The sequence below is a fragment of the Acanthochromis polyacanthus genome, chromosome 14, assembly GCF_021347895.1.
Source record: "Acanthochromis polyacanthus isolate Apoly-LR-REF ecotype Palm Island chromosome 14, KAUST_Apoly_ChrSc, whole genome shotgun sequence".
Taxonomy (NCBI): domain Eukaryota; kingdom Metazoa; phylum Chordata; class Actinopteri; family Pomacentridae; genus Acanthochromis; species Acanthochromis polyacanthus.
The window spans coordinates 27,544,506-27,557,755 of record NC_067126.1 but is presented as its reverse complement, the minus strand read 5'-3'; the positions used below and the strand labels follow the sequence as shown (position 1 = coordinate 27,557,755).

Genomic DNA, 13,250 nt, shown 5'->3' with positions numbered 1-13,250 from the left:
ACAGAGCCTTTGTAGTACCACGTCCACAGAACAAAACCAAGGATTACTAGTTGCTAGGCAACCATAGGATGAGAGAACCTATGTAATTTGTGAAAAGGCCAAACAGGTCAGGCAATTTATGTATTTTTTGGAGCATAAAAACTTTCCTGTGGTTATTAAAGACAGCTTTAAAAATGCTGGGCAATTACATAAAAGATGAGTCTATTAATGTGACAAATGAGCAGAACAGCAATTTCTCACAATGCACATGAAACCATTTTGCTACAAAATGGTATTGGCAAGGAAGAATGCATTTGAAGAGTAAATTAACATCAGTTGGAAATCTTTTTCTGCTGACCATGCTGTAGTAATAGAAATTTATGCCAGCACATGTCTGAATACACATATAAACAGATTTTCAAACAGAGGACATCAGTAAACCAGTGCTTTTAGAGAGAATTTGCCAAAAAAAAAAAAAAAACAACAACACAAAGCAAACAAACAAAAAGTTAAATGAAGTCAAATGAAACATTTATGAGACAAATTTTATTGTGATCAAATACAAAAGAAACATACACGACAAAAACCAAAATAACAGCAACCAAGGAAACGAAATGAGTGCCAAAACTAAATGGAGGCTGACACTGCAGGTAAAAGATGTAGTGTGGAACTGATGCTCTGCTGACTTTCCTGCAGAAAGCGCCAGTTGTTTGACAGACCAAGGCAATGTGTCACCTGTGGGTCTCCTTCTGGGGCAGGAGTGGTGCTGGATGGGACGGGTCTGGCGGACTGTGGGTTTCATCGCACTTCTCTTGGATGGGGACTGACTCTGAGTCTCCATTTTTTTGGTAAGCTCAGTCTTCCTTATCACAGCTACATTAGCAGAAGAAACAAAGTCATTGACAAAAACAAAGGGATGCAACAATAAGCAGAGATGTTTGTTGCTCTATGTCAAAAATATGCATAAGTATACTAAAAACTGATGACTGATGTGCAGTTATACCCCCATCCTCTCACATATATGCAATTGGTGCCTACAACTACATAAACAATGCTTGCATGAGGCTGTGCAAATGTTTTATTTTTTTATTCTGTAACAGAACATGTCCATTTATGTTATTCTGGTGATTGTTAGCATGTAATGCAAGAAAATGTGTCATCATATCCTAAATAACTGTCAGACTTTTGATACAAATTTAGATATAGATATAGAAATATATTGCTGGTATGGGGATAAACTATAACAAGAATGCAGATTAAAACCTTTTTTCTTCTTGACTTCCTCTCTGGGGATGTAGACAGGTTCTTTGCGGACAGGTCTACGTTCTGGTGTGGAGATTCGTCCTTTAGGCCGGCCACCCTTGGTCTTGGGTTTAACAGGCTTTTCCTGTTTCTCTGTCTTCCGCTGTTGCATCTGCTTGTTCTGGACCATGGCAGGCTTTTTGACTGGACTAGGCACCTTGGGCAAAGGCTCAATCTGCTCTGTTGCCATGCTCTTATCATCATCTGTAGTGTGGCAAGACAGGGCATGAAAAACAGTAGTCAGTTTGTGTATTTTAACCAAAGCAGGGAAAAAACATAAAAGTAAACATTTTTTGTAAAAAAAAAAAAAAAAAACCCACAAAAAAAACAGACGAAATCTCACCTTGTGTGTCAACCCAGGAGCTGTCCAGGATGGAGTCGTCCATTGTGGTTTCGTCTCGATCGTAGCTTTCTGTCGGTTCTTCTGTTTCTATGGTCTGAGCCTCCCTCTCGGGGGAGGCTGGGGTTTCAGGAACATCACCCTCCTCCTCTAGACTGGCGGGCTCCATGTCTGCTTCCTGGGCCAGCTCAACAGACTCCTCCTCTTCCTCCTCCTCCTCCTCCTCCTCTTCTTCTTCTTCTTCTTTACGGGAAGCAACGCAAAGGGCTTCAGCCTCAGGCGGACCTGAGAAACGAACGCTATGCCCTGGTTCCTCAGCTTCATCGATGGTCTGGACCACAGTGATAAAATCATCTTCAACTGTCACCACTGATTCGATGGCAGCGCGAGTCTCTGGAATCTCCTTCGTCACCTCTGCCCCAGCTCCTGCTTTCTTTAACACGTCTTCCTCAGCCGTTTGTTTCAGGTTTTCTGCCTCTGTCTCAGCAGGTTTTATGTCTTCTTTTTCTTCCGGCTTGTCTGCAACCTTTTGTCCATCTCAGCCAATTTCTCAAGCTCTTCCTTCTCTTTCAGTTGCCTTTCAACCTTTTCTCTCTCTTCCTTCTCTCTTAGCTCTTGCTCTATTCTTTCCTTCTCTTCCATTTCTTTCCTTTCTCTCTCCTCTTGCTCTAGCCTTTCCCTTTCTTCTCTTTCTTTCCTCTCCCTCTCTTCTTTCTCCTTCCTTTCTCTCTCTTCTTTTTCTTTCTTCTCTTTCTCTTCCTTTTCTTTTAGCTCCCTCTCCTCTTTTTCTTTTTTCTCTTTCTCCAGTTTCTCTCTCATCTCCTGCTCTTTCTGTTCTTTTTCCATCCTTTCTTTTTCTTCCTTCAATAGCCTCTCTGCTTCTTCTTTTTCTCTTTCTTCTTTCTCTATCCTTTCCTGTTCTTCCCTCTCTTTCATTTCCTTTTCTTTCTTTTCTGCCTCTTCCCTGATTTTCCTCTCTTCTTCTTCTTTCATTTTCTTCTCAGCTGCTTCCTTCTCTTGCTCTTCCCTCTTTTTTCTCTCTGCCTCCTCTTTCTCCTCTTTGTTTATTCCTAACACTGGCGATGGAACTCTTTTGGGGGAACCATATACTTCTCTTTGTTTCAGTTTGGAAGGTGAGAGCACCGGAGACAGCAGTTTGTCATCATCGATGTTGCTCTCCACCGATGACGCAGGTGAAGTTTTGACAGGCCTGGCAATTCGGTCCTTGGCCACACCAGTCAGCTGGTACACATCTTCTGCATCCACTTCCTCATAGGCTTCCTGGTGCACCAGTTTCACCTTCTCACGGAGCTCCTGCAGTTCTCGTTCCTCCTCCAAACTGAGAGGCCTGTCCTCCATTTCCAATTTGCGGATCTGCCTCTCATAGTCGGCAATCTCAGTTTCTGAGGCCGAGCCTTCACCGCTGGCTTGTCGCTCCGTCTCACTGCCTGACCTTCCACCTTCTTCTAGAGTCACAGTGACAGTTGGTGTCACAAAGGTCTCACTTGGCTGAATCAGTGGTGTCTCACTTACAATCTTAACAGGCTGATCATCTACAACATCTTTGTCTTTTTCTTCAACAGAATCTTTTCTTTCTTCTTGCTTTTCCTCTTTCTCTTCGGCTTCGTCAGCAACTTCTGATGGCTGGATCTTGTCCTCCACAGATGTATCTCTGACTGCTAATTTCCTTGCCTGCTCAGCCACTTTCTCCTCCAGGACAGAGGGAGTGAAGACTTTTGTGGCAGTGTCTGTAGGGCTGAACACATCTGCGGGGGATGGCATAGGCCCTGAATATTCACTGAACACACAATAGCCCATCTCTTCCGTCTGGCTGTCACTCTTTCTAGGTCCAGGACTCTGTTGGCCTGATATTAGACTGGCCAGTGGGTCATCAGCAAAGGGAGGAAAATCAGCTTGAATTGACTTTCTCCTGGTGATTTCTGGGTCAGTGTTTTCTGATGCCAGTCTGGAACGGGTACCAGCAAGGTCTAGCATCTCAGGTAAGTCTTGTGCCATCACTGTGCCGTTTTTGTAGTTGCTCTTTGGGGGCTGAGGCGACTCTGGAGACTCTGGTTCAGGGCTTGATTTTGAAGGTGCTTCAGCGGTCCTTGGAGGCGATGAAGAATCTGATGTGATGGAAGGTGCAGTCTCCAGGATCAGGGGTGGGAAAGACGGAGGCTTATCCACAGAAGGTGTAGTAACTGGAAGGTAGTCTGCTGACTCATCTAGACTTCCACTAGTATAGGACATGATATCTGTGGCTAGTGGAGAAAAGTTCCTAGGTCTGCCTTGCCCACTCTGATCCATTGCTCCAATGGTGATGTTAAGTGAGTAACTCCTCTGTTCTAAGGCTAGTTTTCCTGGGGAAAGTCTGCAGTCATTACTCCTGTCAGGAACTGTAAACACACTAGTGTCTTCTGTCGTACTTTTTTTAGTTTCAGGTTTATCCTGAACTTCAGCTAGTGTGCTGTAGCTGATATCCTGAGACCCAGAATCGACAGTAATCTTCTGCTCACCGGATCTGCTTAGTTCATAATAACCTTCACCCTTACTGTGGGGACCTTCATCAACTTCCATGGCTGATGTTTCAAAATATGCTGACATGCCAGACCTGTCGCTTGCGTCTCTTGGTGAGTCTTCACCCTGGACTTTGACTCCCATTGAAGAGAAGTCAGAAGCAGCACCAATGCTGCTGAACTCCACCACCTCCACTGACGGCTGTTTCTCAGACACGGTGATCGGTTCACCATATGTAGGCTGAAGTGTGAGTGACCTTACAGGTTCTTTGGCTTGGTTTCGAACATCTGGAGGTACAAAGGATGGCATATCCATGGTGGGGCTCTCTGGTACAACTCGTTCACCAGCAAAAAACCCTTGGATCTGTGGCTCAAAAAACTCTTCTGGGCGTTTCTCCGATCCAATGCTGTCAGGGCTCATGGACCCACTGTCCTGCTTGTCTGAGTCCATCTTCAAAGCTGAAAGGATATCTGTAAGTTGGCTGTTTCGATCACGACAGAAAAATATTGCTTTAGCATGCAGTAAATGAGATATTTACTAAGCCAGGGACTGGAAAAGCTATCACAGAAACAGGCAAAGCTCTCCTCAGAAACTTACAGCACAATGATACGGCCATCACTGAAGAAGTACGGCGAGATTATGGTGTCCACCACGTCACAGATGGATGAGAACATGGGATGGTGTGTGACGGAAAGCCGGCATGAGGCAACTGTGATGCTGATTTATGAGAAACAAGCAGTAACAGATAGGAGGGATATCCATGCGGTTCTTCAAAAAATCAGATTCAAAAAGAAATAGCATTTCTGTCATTCTTTGTACTGAAATGTTTTGTGATTTTTTTTCCAGTTAGCTGTTAATATTCAAATAGTTTCATTAAGATCAAATTAAGCTTAATGGCACTCAAATTTTACTGTGTCAATGGAAGATTATTAGCACATAGAAGAACCTTGCTGTTGAATGACAAAGAAATGCCATACTTTCACCAGCTACAGGTGATAAAAGTAAACAAAAAAACAAATGAGTCGGAATTTTGCCGATAAAGTAATGCATTTGATGAGAGATGTTTCAACAGACAACTGAACCACACTGAACATGAGACAGCCAACACAAAATCCTCTGCAAACTCTGCACTCCGAATTATGATAATAAGAAGTGCAATGCATGTTTTGTAAGTATGATTCATGAATACAAGTGCGTAGCACTGGCATACCAGCACCAAGCAATGTGTAAACATAACGAGAAACCTGAAAGCTTATAGCCGGTTTAAAGAAAAAAAAGCACTGTTAGCATCACTTCACTTCATCATACCAATATGAAACGGCCGGCCCCGAAAACCACAGCAAGTAAATGAAAATACAAGCGAAGATAACACACAATAAACCAAGTTAAGTTAAAATAATGTGGCTTTTTTCACCAACAAGCCTGTGTTGCCTTGCAGCCACAGCAGAGCGCAGGGAGGATTACTTGCCATTCCATTTGAATTAAAATGCTTATGTTGTACGCTTCCTTGCGTTCTTATACAGTGGACAATGCAGTAACATGCAGGCAGGGAGAGCAGAGGGCAGGACACACCTGTCTCAGGGCTTTCCTCACCCTCTGCTTCCTCCTCCTCCTCCTCCTCTCTGTCCACAGAGCTCTCTGCAGCAGCACTAGCTGCCTCGGCCGGCTCCAGGTCTAGATCCTGGGCCTCGTCTATGGGCTCTGCCTGCTCTAAGGAGTCAGCCTGGGGGCTGTCCAGCTCGGGCTCTTCCCCACTCCACTGCTGCTCATCAAGAGCTGCCTCGGATTCTGGTGCCTCTGCACTCTCCTCCTCCTCTTCCACCTCCTCCTCGTATTCAGCTGTAAGAGCCTCCATGGTCTCTTCTTCTCAAAAACAGGGTGAAAGGGGGACACATTAAGACTACAGGCAACACAGACTTGGGTTATGTGAGAACACAACTTGTGATGGGACACTTTCAGCTCTAGGAAAAGATGACCTGAAGTGTTTGTCTGTTGACACATATAGGTACATAGGACATACACTAAGAGGTGTCAATAAATAAATGATTTGATTTTCATTCTGTGTGTTTTCTAATCATACATTTCTACTGTGGGAGCTCAATGTACCCAATATGTAAGGAAACTATAAATACACATTGGCTCAAGGCATGCACAAGATGTTTTTCCTTGTAATCATTTACTGCATGACTAAGTAAATTTAAAAATGTAACCATGTCTACTTCTCTATTTCTCTTGCACCAAACATACCCGAAACCCAGACTGACCTACTATCACTGATGACTGCGGCTGTTTAAAGAAAATGAAACAAAACTACGTGATCTGAAACTGTGCTACTATGAGGCCCCTTTGTTCCAATCTCTTTCAAGTGCTCAGGGTCTTTAGGAAAGAGTCATTTTGAGGAGCTGCAGTACAGTAAAATAAAATAAGTGCCTCTGATTTCTGACATTGCATGGGTTGGATTTCAAACTGTGTAATGGTCAATGTGGGGGTGTACAGCTTTAATCAATACAGACATTCAACCTCATAACAAGAAATGATTCACCAGTGGGTTATGCTGTGCACTCAAACCTTGTCCAGTTTTTGTCAGTTTAAACATCATATTGATTTATGAAACACTGGACCAGGTCTATATTGTCAGTCAGTGAGGATAAAGACAATTTTAACAACTGTAAAGCAGCTGAAGGAAAAATAAAAGGGTTGTATGTTCAGAGTTTTAAAAGCCTAGGTAATGCCATTTACAAATAGATCAATATATCTTTGAAATATTCTTAGGTCTATCAACGCTCATAGTTCTGTTCATCTAGCTTAAACGTGCTGATGTGCAGTTAATTGTGAGAGGAGTTAAGCTATAACAACGTATAGTAAGTTTTTGGAAAAGAGAGAGTTTTAAAGAAATATTCTGTATGTTGTACTTCTGAACACAATAAAACTTTTAGCCTGGATGGGTATAAAGGCCAAGGGCATCATGTGGAGGGGAGCAGGGAGGCAAAGTTAAACAAAATAGCCACAAACTGGAAAGGCTCTCACGATTTCAAGTAACAAATTATTGTTTCTATAGTTTTACCTTACTAGCTCTATAGGTAAACTATTACAACTGGTTGAACAAATAGCCTGACATATTTTTTGTTAGAATTAAAAAAGAAAATAGAACTCTAATGAGGAAATATCTCAGACAAAGTTTCTCTGAACATTCTGGCTATTTTTCAAATGGTTTAATACTGGCATGTGAGATGGCTAACTAGCTAATATTTAAATAGTTAGCTTACAGAAGAAGTTCAATCTGAGAACAGTTACAAAGACTAAATCAGCCAGAGATCCATCATGATTGTCTTCTCACGATAATATGGTATAAATAATAATGGTTGCAAGCACATAAACGTCTAAAAAAAAGCAGAAATTAAAATAGCCAATTTATTACATTATACGCATTGTACAATACTGCACTGATTTATTAAGGATGCAACAAACAATGTTTCACAAGCAGTAACTTTTGAAACATGTTTCTTAAGAGCGTTTTCATCCGATGAAAATTAAGCTTCAAGCTAGACTAACACTTTCAAAAACTCCTGCACTTAGAGTGGGTTAAGAGTCTAATTCAGAGTTTTCATCTGTTTTGTGCATCAATTAATGAGGACTTTAGGCTTCCAAGATTATATTTTTAATCATTATACTTTCTCAGTGAAAATGGCAGACTAAGATGGACCTCTACCTTAATGGAAACAATGTTCTACAACCTCACAGTGAATACTTCACATGTTAATTCTAATATGCTGAAAAGGGAGGTTTTAGACTCTACATATTTTCTTAAAAGCATTTAAATGACTTAATCACTGATGACCCTAAAAAAAAAACACTCCAGGTGAATGGACTTGTTGGTTTTAAGGCCTAGATTTTTGAACTAGTGGTGCGGGTGCATGTGTTGGAGCTGAAAGTCTTCCTTGTTGCCACAGCGAGAGTGTAAGAGTTGGTACGAATGAGTGTCGAGGGTCTGACATAGTACGACATGGTTAAAGGAATGAGGGGTCTCGAGGAATGAACCAAAATACAACTCTGAGAGATGATTGGCAGTGAGAAGGTTCTGTGCATAGAGGTTATGCACAGTATCTCTGAGACAGTTATGAAAGCCATGGACCTGAGATCATGTCTCAAAAGTCAACCTTGCAGGCCATGTGGTCTTACTGATGAGAATGTCCACTGAGTGAATCACAAAAAAACGTCATATTTTAGTGACATCACTGCTATGTACTGGGTCAACGGCATGGCAACCACAGGTAGCAATGGCTTTGGGAAAAATAAATAAAACAAAACAAAATGTGACTGTTAAATAAATATATTGTCAAATTTTGAGTGAACATACATCACAAAGACACACAAACGCACACAAAGACAGACGAAGAGACGAAGAGACGGACTGACGGACGGAGAAACGGAAGGACGAAAGAAGGGAGGGATGGAAGAATTAGGAGGTCAAATCACAGAAGGAGAGGAAAGAAAAAGAGAGGAGATGGTAAGGTGGGGAAATGGCAAAGAGGAACCATGCGTGGTTCACCTTCAATCTGTCTAAAGGCCACGGCCTGCCCTGTGGGGCGAGAGCCCGAGTGCGTCCACTCTGGGCTGAACAATGGGTGCTCATAGTACTCCTCGTCGGAGTGGTAGGGGTCGTCCTCGGGCACGGAAACTGAGATGGAGGGGGCGAGGAACTTGCACCTCTCCCGAGAATTTTGGAAGCGGCGGAGAGGGCCCGCCTCCTCCTCATCCCCTACATCTACAAACAAGACAGACACAAGGAGAAGAACTGCAGGGAAATCCGGACACAGACTGAAAGAGAGAGAGTGAGGAAGAGGGAAGAAGAACTGAAGAAAACCAAAGGAAGAAATTATTTGAAAAAATGGAGAACATACCAAAGAATGACCATCTTAAAGGTGATTTAACAAACAATCTAGCACTGAGTCTTTATATCTCATTTTGATTCCTTTTGATTTCATGCCAAAACACTAACGGTACAAAACATTTGCTTTCAGTATTTTTCACTTACTGAGTTTTTGGATTTTTGTAAATTCAAAATTTTAATATGTTACAGTTAAAAAAGAATACTGCACAGAAACTAGAAAATCAGAAGTAGAAAGTGTCAAGTGCCATGGAAGTATCTTAACCAATAAATATTTCAGGAAGATCACTGGAATAATTTATGATCATTTTCTCTTTTTTTGGCTGAGCTCCTCAGTTGTAAATTACCGACACTAGCTTGAATTGAAGATCATTCTAAATCAATAATCCAAATGGAGCCAGCTGTGGTCCTTGAAGTTTGAGGAAATAATAAGTGATTACCATGTTCTTTGAATCCTTAAGTGACTTTTTTTTAAGATGGGCATTTTTTGCAGTAAAAAAAGGGGTCGGGGCATGAGGAGAAAACTTAACTGAAAAAGAGACAAATTTAAACAGCAACCAAAAAAAAAAAAGTCACCAGAGAGGGGAATGCACGAAGGAGACAGGCTTATTTAAGAGCAAGAGAGACAAAACGCACACAGGACAGAGACAAGTAGACAGTGACGGGCAAATCAAAGGTAACAAAGCTTTGGGGGCCAGCCATACTCTGAGACCAACAAAATGAGCAAACTGCATAATTTGAGAAAGATTTTGGTTTCGAGTACAAATAACAAAAGCTAAATAAAAGACATACAACATTAAAAGTAAACAGTTACAGCAACAGTTAAAATACTTTGGTAGCAGTAGTTGTTAGTCAGGTTTGTATGTGTGTGTTTTGCCAGCCAATAAAACCCTGTACCCAGTCAAAGACACCATCTGATCATCATTTTGGAACTGAACACCCCCATGCCCTTCATGTAGCTCCAAAGATCATAATATGATCTTTAAACGTTATTTAAAGAAACGCCTTTATGATCCTGAGGCGACTAAGCCTTCCAGAAACAAACAACAGCCCAGATGACTAAACCTCTTTGCCACTGTTCAACCTGTACTACCAAGACAAATATCCAACCGGGACAACCGGCAAAGCATTTGAAGAAAAAATTTTTTAGACCTAATGTATAAAAAAAATCTAAATTAGGTATTTTAAGTTATTTATGATAATGCCATTTATAATCTTCTACATCACAATGTAAACTAACACACTCATGCATGCAGATTACATTTGGACCATTCAAAGTGCTTCATTATATTAGCCAATTTTTTATTGCCTTACTTTTGTTATAAGGCTTCACTCTTTCTGATCCTTTGGCTTTACCTCGAAGGAAGCGATGTGCAATACTTTTTGAACTAAAACTCTTCCCTATAGCCACAGCCAAACAAATACAAAAACAAACAGCAGACAATGACGACAAACACAACACCATGATCAGACATGCAAACTTAAGACATAATTCAACCAAAACGACAAACAACAAGAAGTTGGAGGGTTACCTAAAATTGGCTGTCATATTAGTGTGTTGGAAGACAGCGAGGTGCAGAGGTTAGAAAGTGGAATGGAAGAAGAGGATGATAAAAAGAGTGCAGTTGGTACAACATATCATGCATGTGAGTGCGTCTTTCAAGATAAATGGTGATGGCGATGAAGGTACTAATTGTGTCTGTTCCAGGTGTACGATGAGGACGAGGTAGGATTTCAGAGGAAAGATGACAGAAAAAGGTGAATATGTTCCTGTTTTTAGCAACTCTGATAGTTTTATGAAACGGGTATCAATGTGTGGGTTCTCCCCTGGATGCGGGACATGTCCTCAGAGGAGGGGGGTACTCCTAGTACTGACACACACCAGCAGCTCTCCAATGTGCTGGTGAAGCCAAAACTCCAGTAAAAGAGAAGCTACAGCGAGGAGAGAGAAGGAAACCACACTCTCGTCCTTTACAGACATAGTCTTGTATATACAGTACTCTCAGCCTACCTTGTTCCAGAGGACCAAAGTGTTCGGCAGCAGGTGATGGGGGAGGAGAGGGAGGCAAATTGGTGGTGTCTTCAACTACAAAAGGGAGACAGAGGGAAAAAGGAGGACAGGGTATATAAATCACACAATGTAAAAGGCATCAAGCATGTGCTGCGATTCATCAACATATAACTGAGCGACACAAGTGTAGTAAAGGTAAGACCACCACAGACACAGTTAGGAAAATCTGCAATTTCGCTGAATATTTTGTGTGTTCTAAGATGAAGCTATCAGGAAGACCAAATGAGTATTTTAATGTTTTTTAGAAAATAAATGTATTCATGTTTATGCTGAGAGCTTGATGAGAGGATCATCACCACGCTAATGCTTGGTAAATATGTAGCTGGAGAATCCAGTTAGCATGAAGCCTGAAAGAAGGGGAAACAGTCATACTAGAAGATAAATCAGCGATTTAAATGAATTTCTATTCTGTATTTGACATATTTTTTTCTGTATTTTTGGAATATACAACAATCTTGGTACAGTTACAAAACCAGAAAAAATGTATATGTCATAGGTATAATAGCAAAAAATGTATAATTTTGAATGACCATAAAATTTTGCTTTTTGGAGAATTTTTTTTTTTTAACCAAAAATATGGTTAGGTTGCACTTGTCATAATTTTTCAAACATTTCCTTTTTCTGGGCTGCACAGTGGCTTGGTGGCACTTCCGCCTTGCAGCTAGAAAATTCCCAGTTTGCGTCTCCATTTTCCCGGGATCTTTCTGCATGGAGTTTGCATTTTCTCCCTGTGCATGCGTGGGTTTTCTCCAGGTACTCCAACTTCCTCCCACAGTTCAAAAATATGCCCAGGTTGATTGGCAGTTCTAAATTGTTTGTCTCTTTGTGTAGCCCTGTGATGGCCTGGCGACCTGTCCAGGGTGTCCTCTGTCTTTGTCCCAAGTCAGCTGGAGCACAACAATGAGTTTGAGGTGTATACTTGGCCTTCAAATTCGTAAAATCTCAATGCAATCGAGCAGCTGTGGGATGTGCTGGACAAACAAGTCTGGTCCACGGAGGCCTCATTTCATAACTTCCAGGAGTTAAAGGATCTGTTGCTAGCATCTTGGTGCCGATACCACAGCACACCTTCAGGGGTCTAGTGGAGTCCTTGCCCCAACGGGTCAGGGCAGCTTTGACAGCAAAAGGGAGGCCAACACAATATTAGGCAGGTGGTCATAATGTTATGCCTGATCGGTGTATATATCTATATATGCATTGACAATTATTATCGGCTAGTTCTTTCATGTGTACCGTAAATATCAATCTTTAAACACGAGAAAGCTATAAAAAAATACATTTTGATTGAAAGAAATTACTGTATTTTGATTAAACGATTGTTTCCCATTATTTTGCAGTATTGTTTGGCACCTTAGCTTAAAATATTAGTTTTTTAGCTTTTTCACATTTTTTAAGAATGTCATAAAGACATACTTTTAGAATTTAGTTGAAGATAAACGAAGACAACTGAACTTCCACAACACATTCTACTTTTCACAGTATGATGTGAACTCTTTCTTTCTTTCTTGATCCTACCTTCACAATAATATTGTCTCTTCTCAGTCTTGACTGTACTGAGTTTGATGTGTCTCTGTAAATATGCTGTGTTACCATGATAAAATAATGAAAACAACGTCTGTGTGCGTGATGTAATGAGATGGACTCCTAAAGATTAGGTGGGCAATACCTGGACAGCACAATGAATGGGCCTGTCCAGGGTGTACTCAGTCCCCCACCCAGTGCCAGCTGGTAAGGACGCCAACCTCATTTTACCATTGGAGAGGAGATATCATTTTCTCCATGGTTACCACAGTGCAGCACTTATAGAAAACAACTGTGCTGCTATGCGTGTCTCACCTGATGGCAGCCTTTGAGTTTCCTGTTCTCCCTTCAGTACTGCCACTGCCTCTGCCGTCACTTCCTGCACAATTCGCGCTGACACTTGTTCTAACCAGACACAGTAACACAAACACAGACACACAAGATCAATGCCAACTTTATTCAAAAAAAAATATCAAAAGGGAATATCTCAGATTAGACACACTCATAAAAATAATTTGGTTTAAAACTCTACACTGGCTGGAAAAAAAGTGCACAAAATCCCCATAGTAGCCTCTAGATTCAAACTGCTGTGAATGTGAGACTGGGCGTTGCATGTTAAAATTTGACACACA

The 13,250-nt window shown here is 41.4% G+C and overlaps 1 protein-coding gene across 1 annotated transcript in view; it reads right to left on the bottom strand.

The window, feature by feature from the left end:
• Positions 1-13,250, bottom strand: part of map2 (microtubule-associated protein 2) — a 118,650-nt gene that overhangs the window by 20,176 nt on the left and 85,224 nt on the right. Inside the window, 8 exon segments of the mRNA XM_051959188.1 lie at positions 715-852; positions 1,243-1,485; positions 1,625-2,117; positions 2,120-4,596; positions 5,711-6,001; positions 8,688-8,903; positions 11,038-11,112; positions 12,934-13,023. Coding sequence (XP_051815148.1) covers positions 715-852; positions 1,243-1,485; positions 1,625-2,117; positions 2,120-4,596; positions 5,711-6,001; positions 8,688-8,903; positions 11,038-11,112; positions 12,934-13,023 — 4,023 coding nt within the window.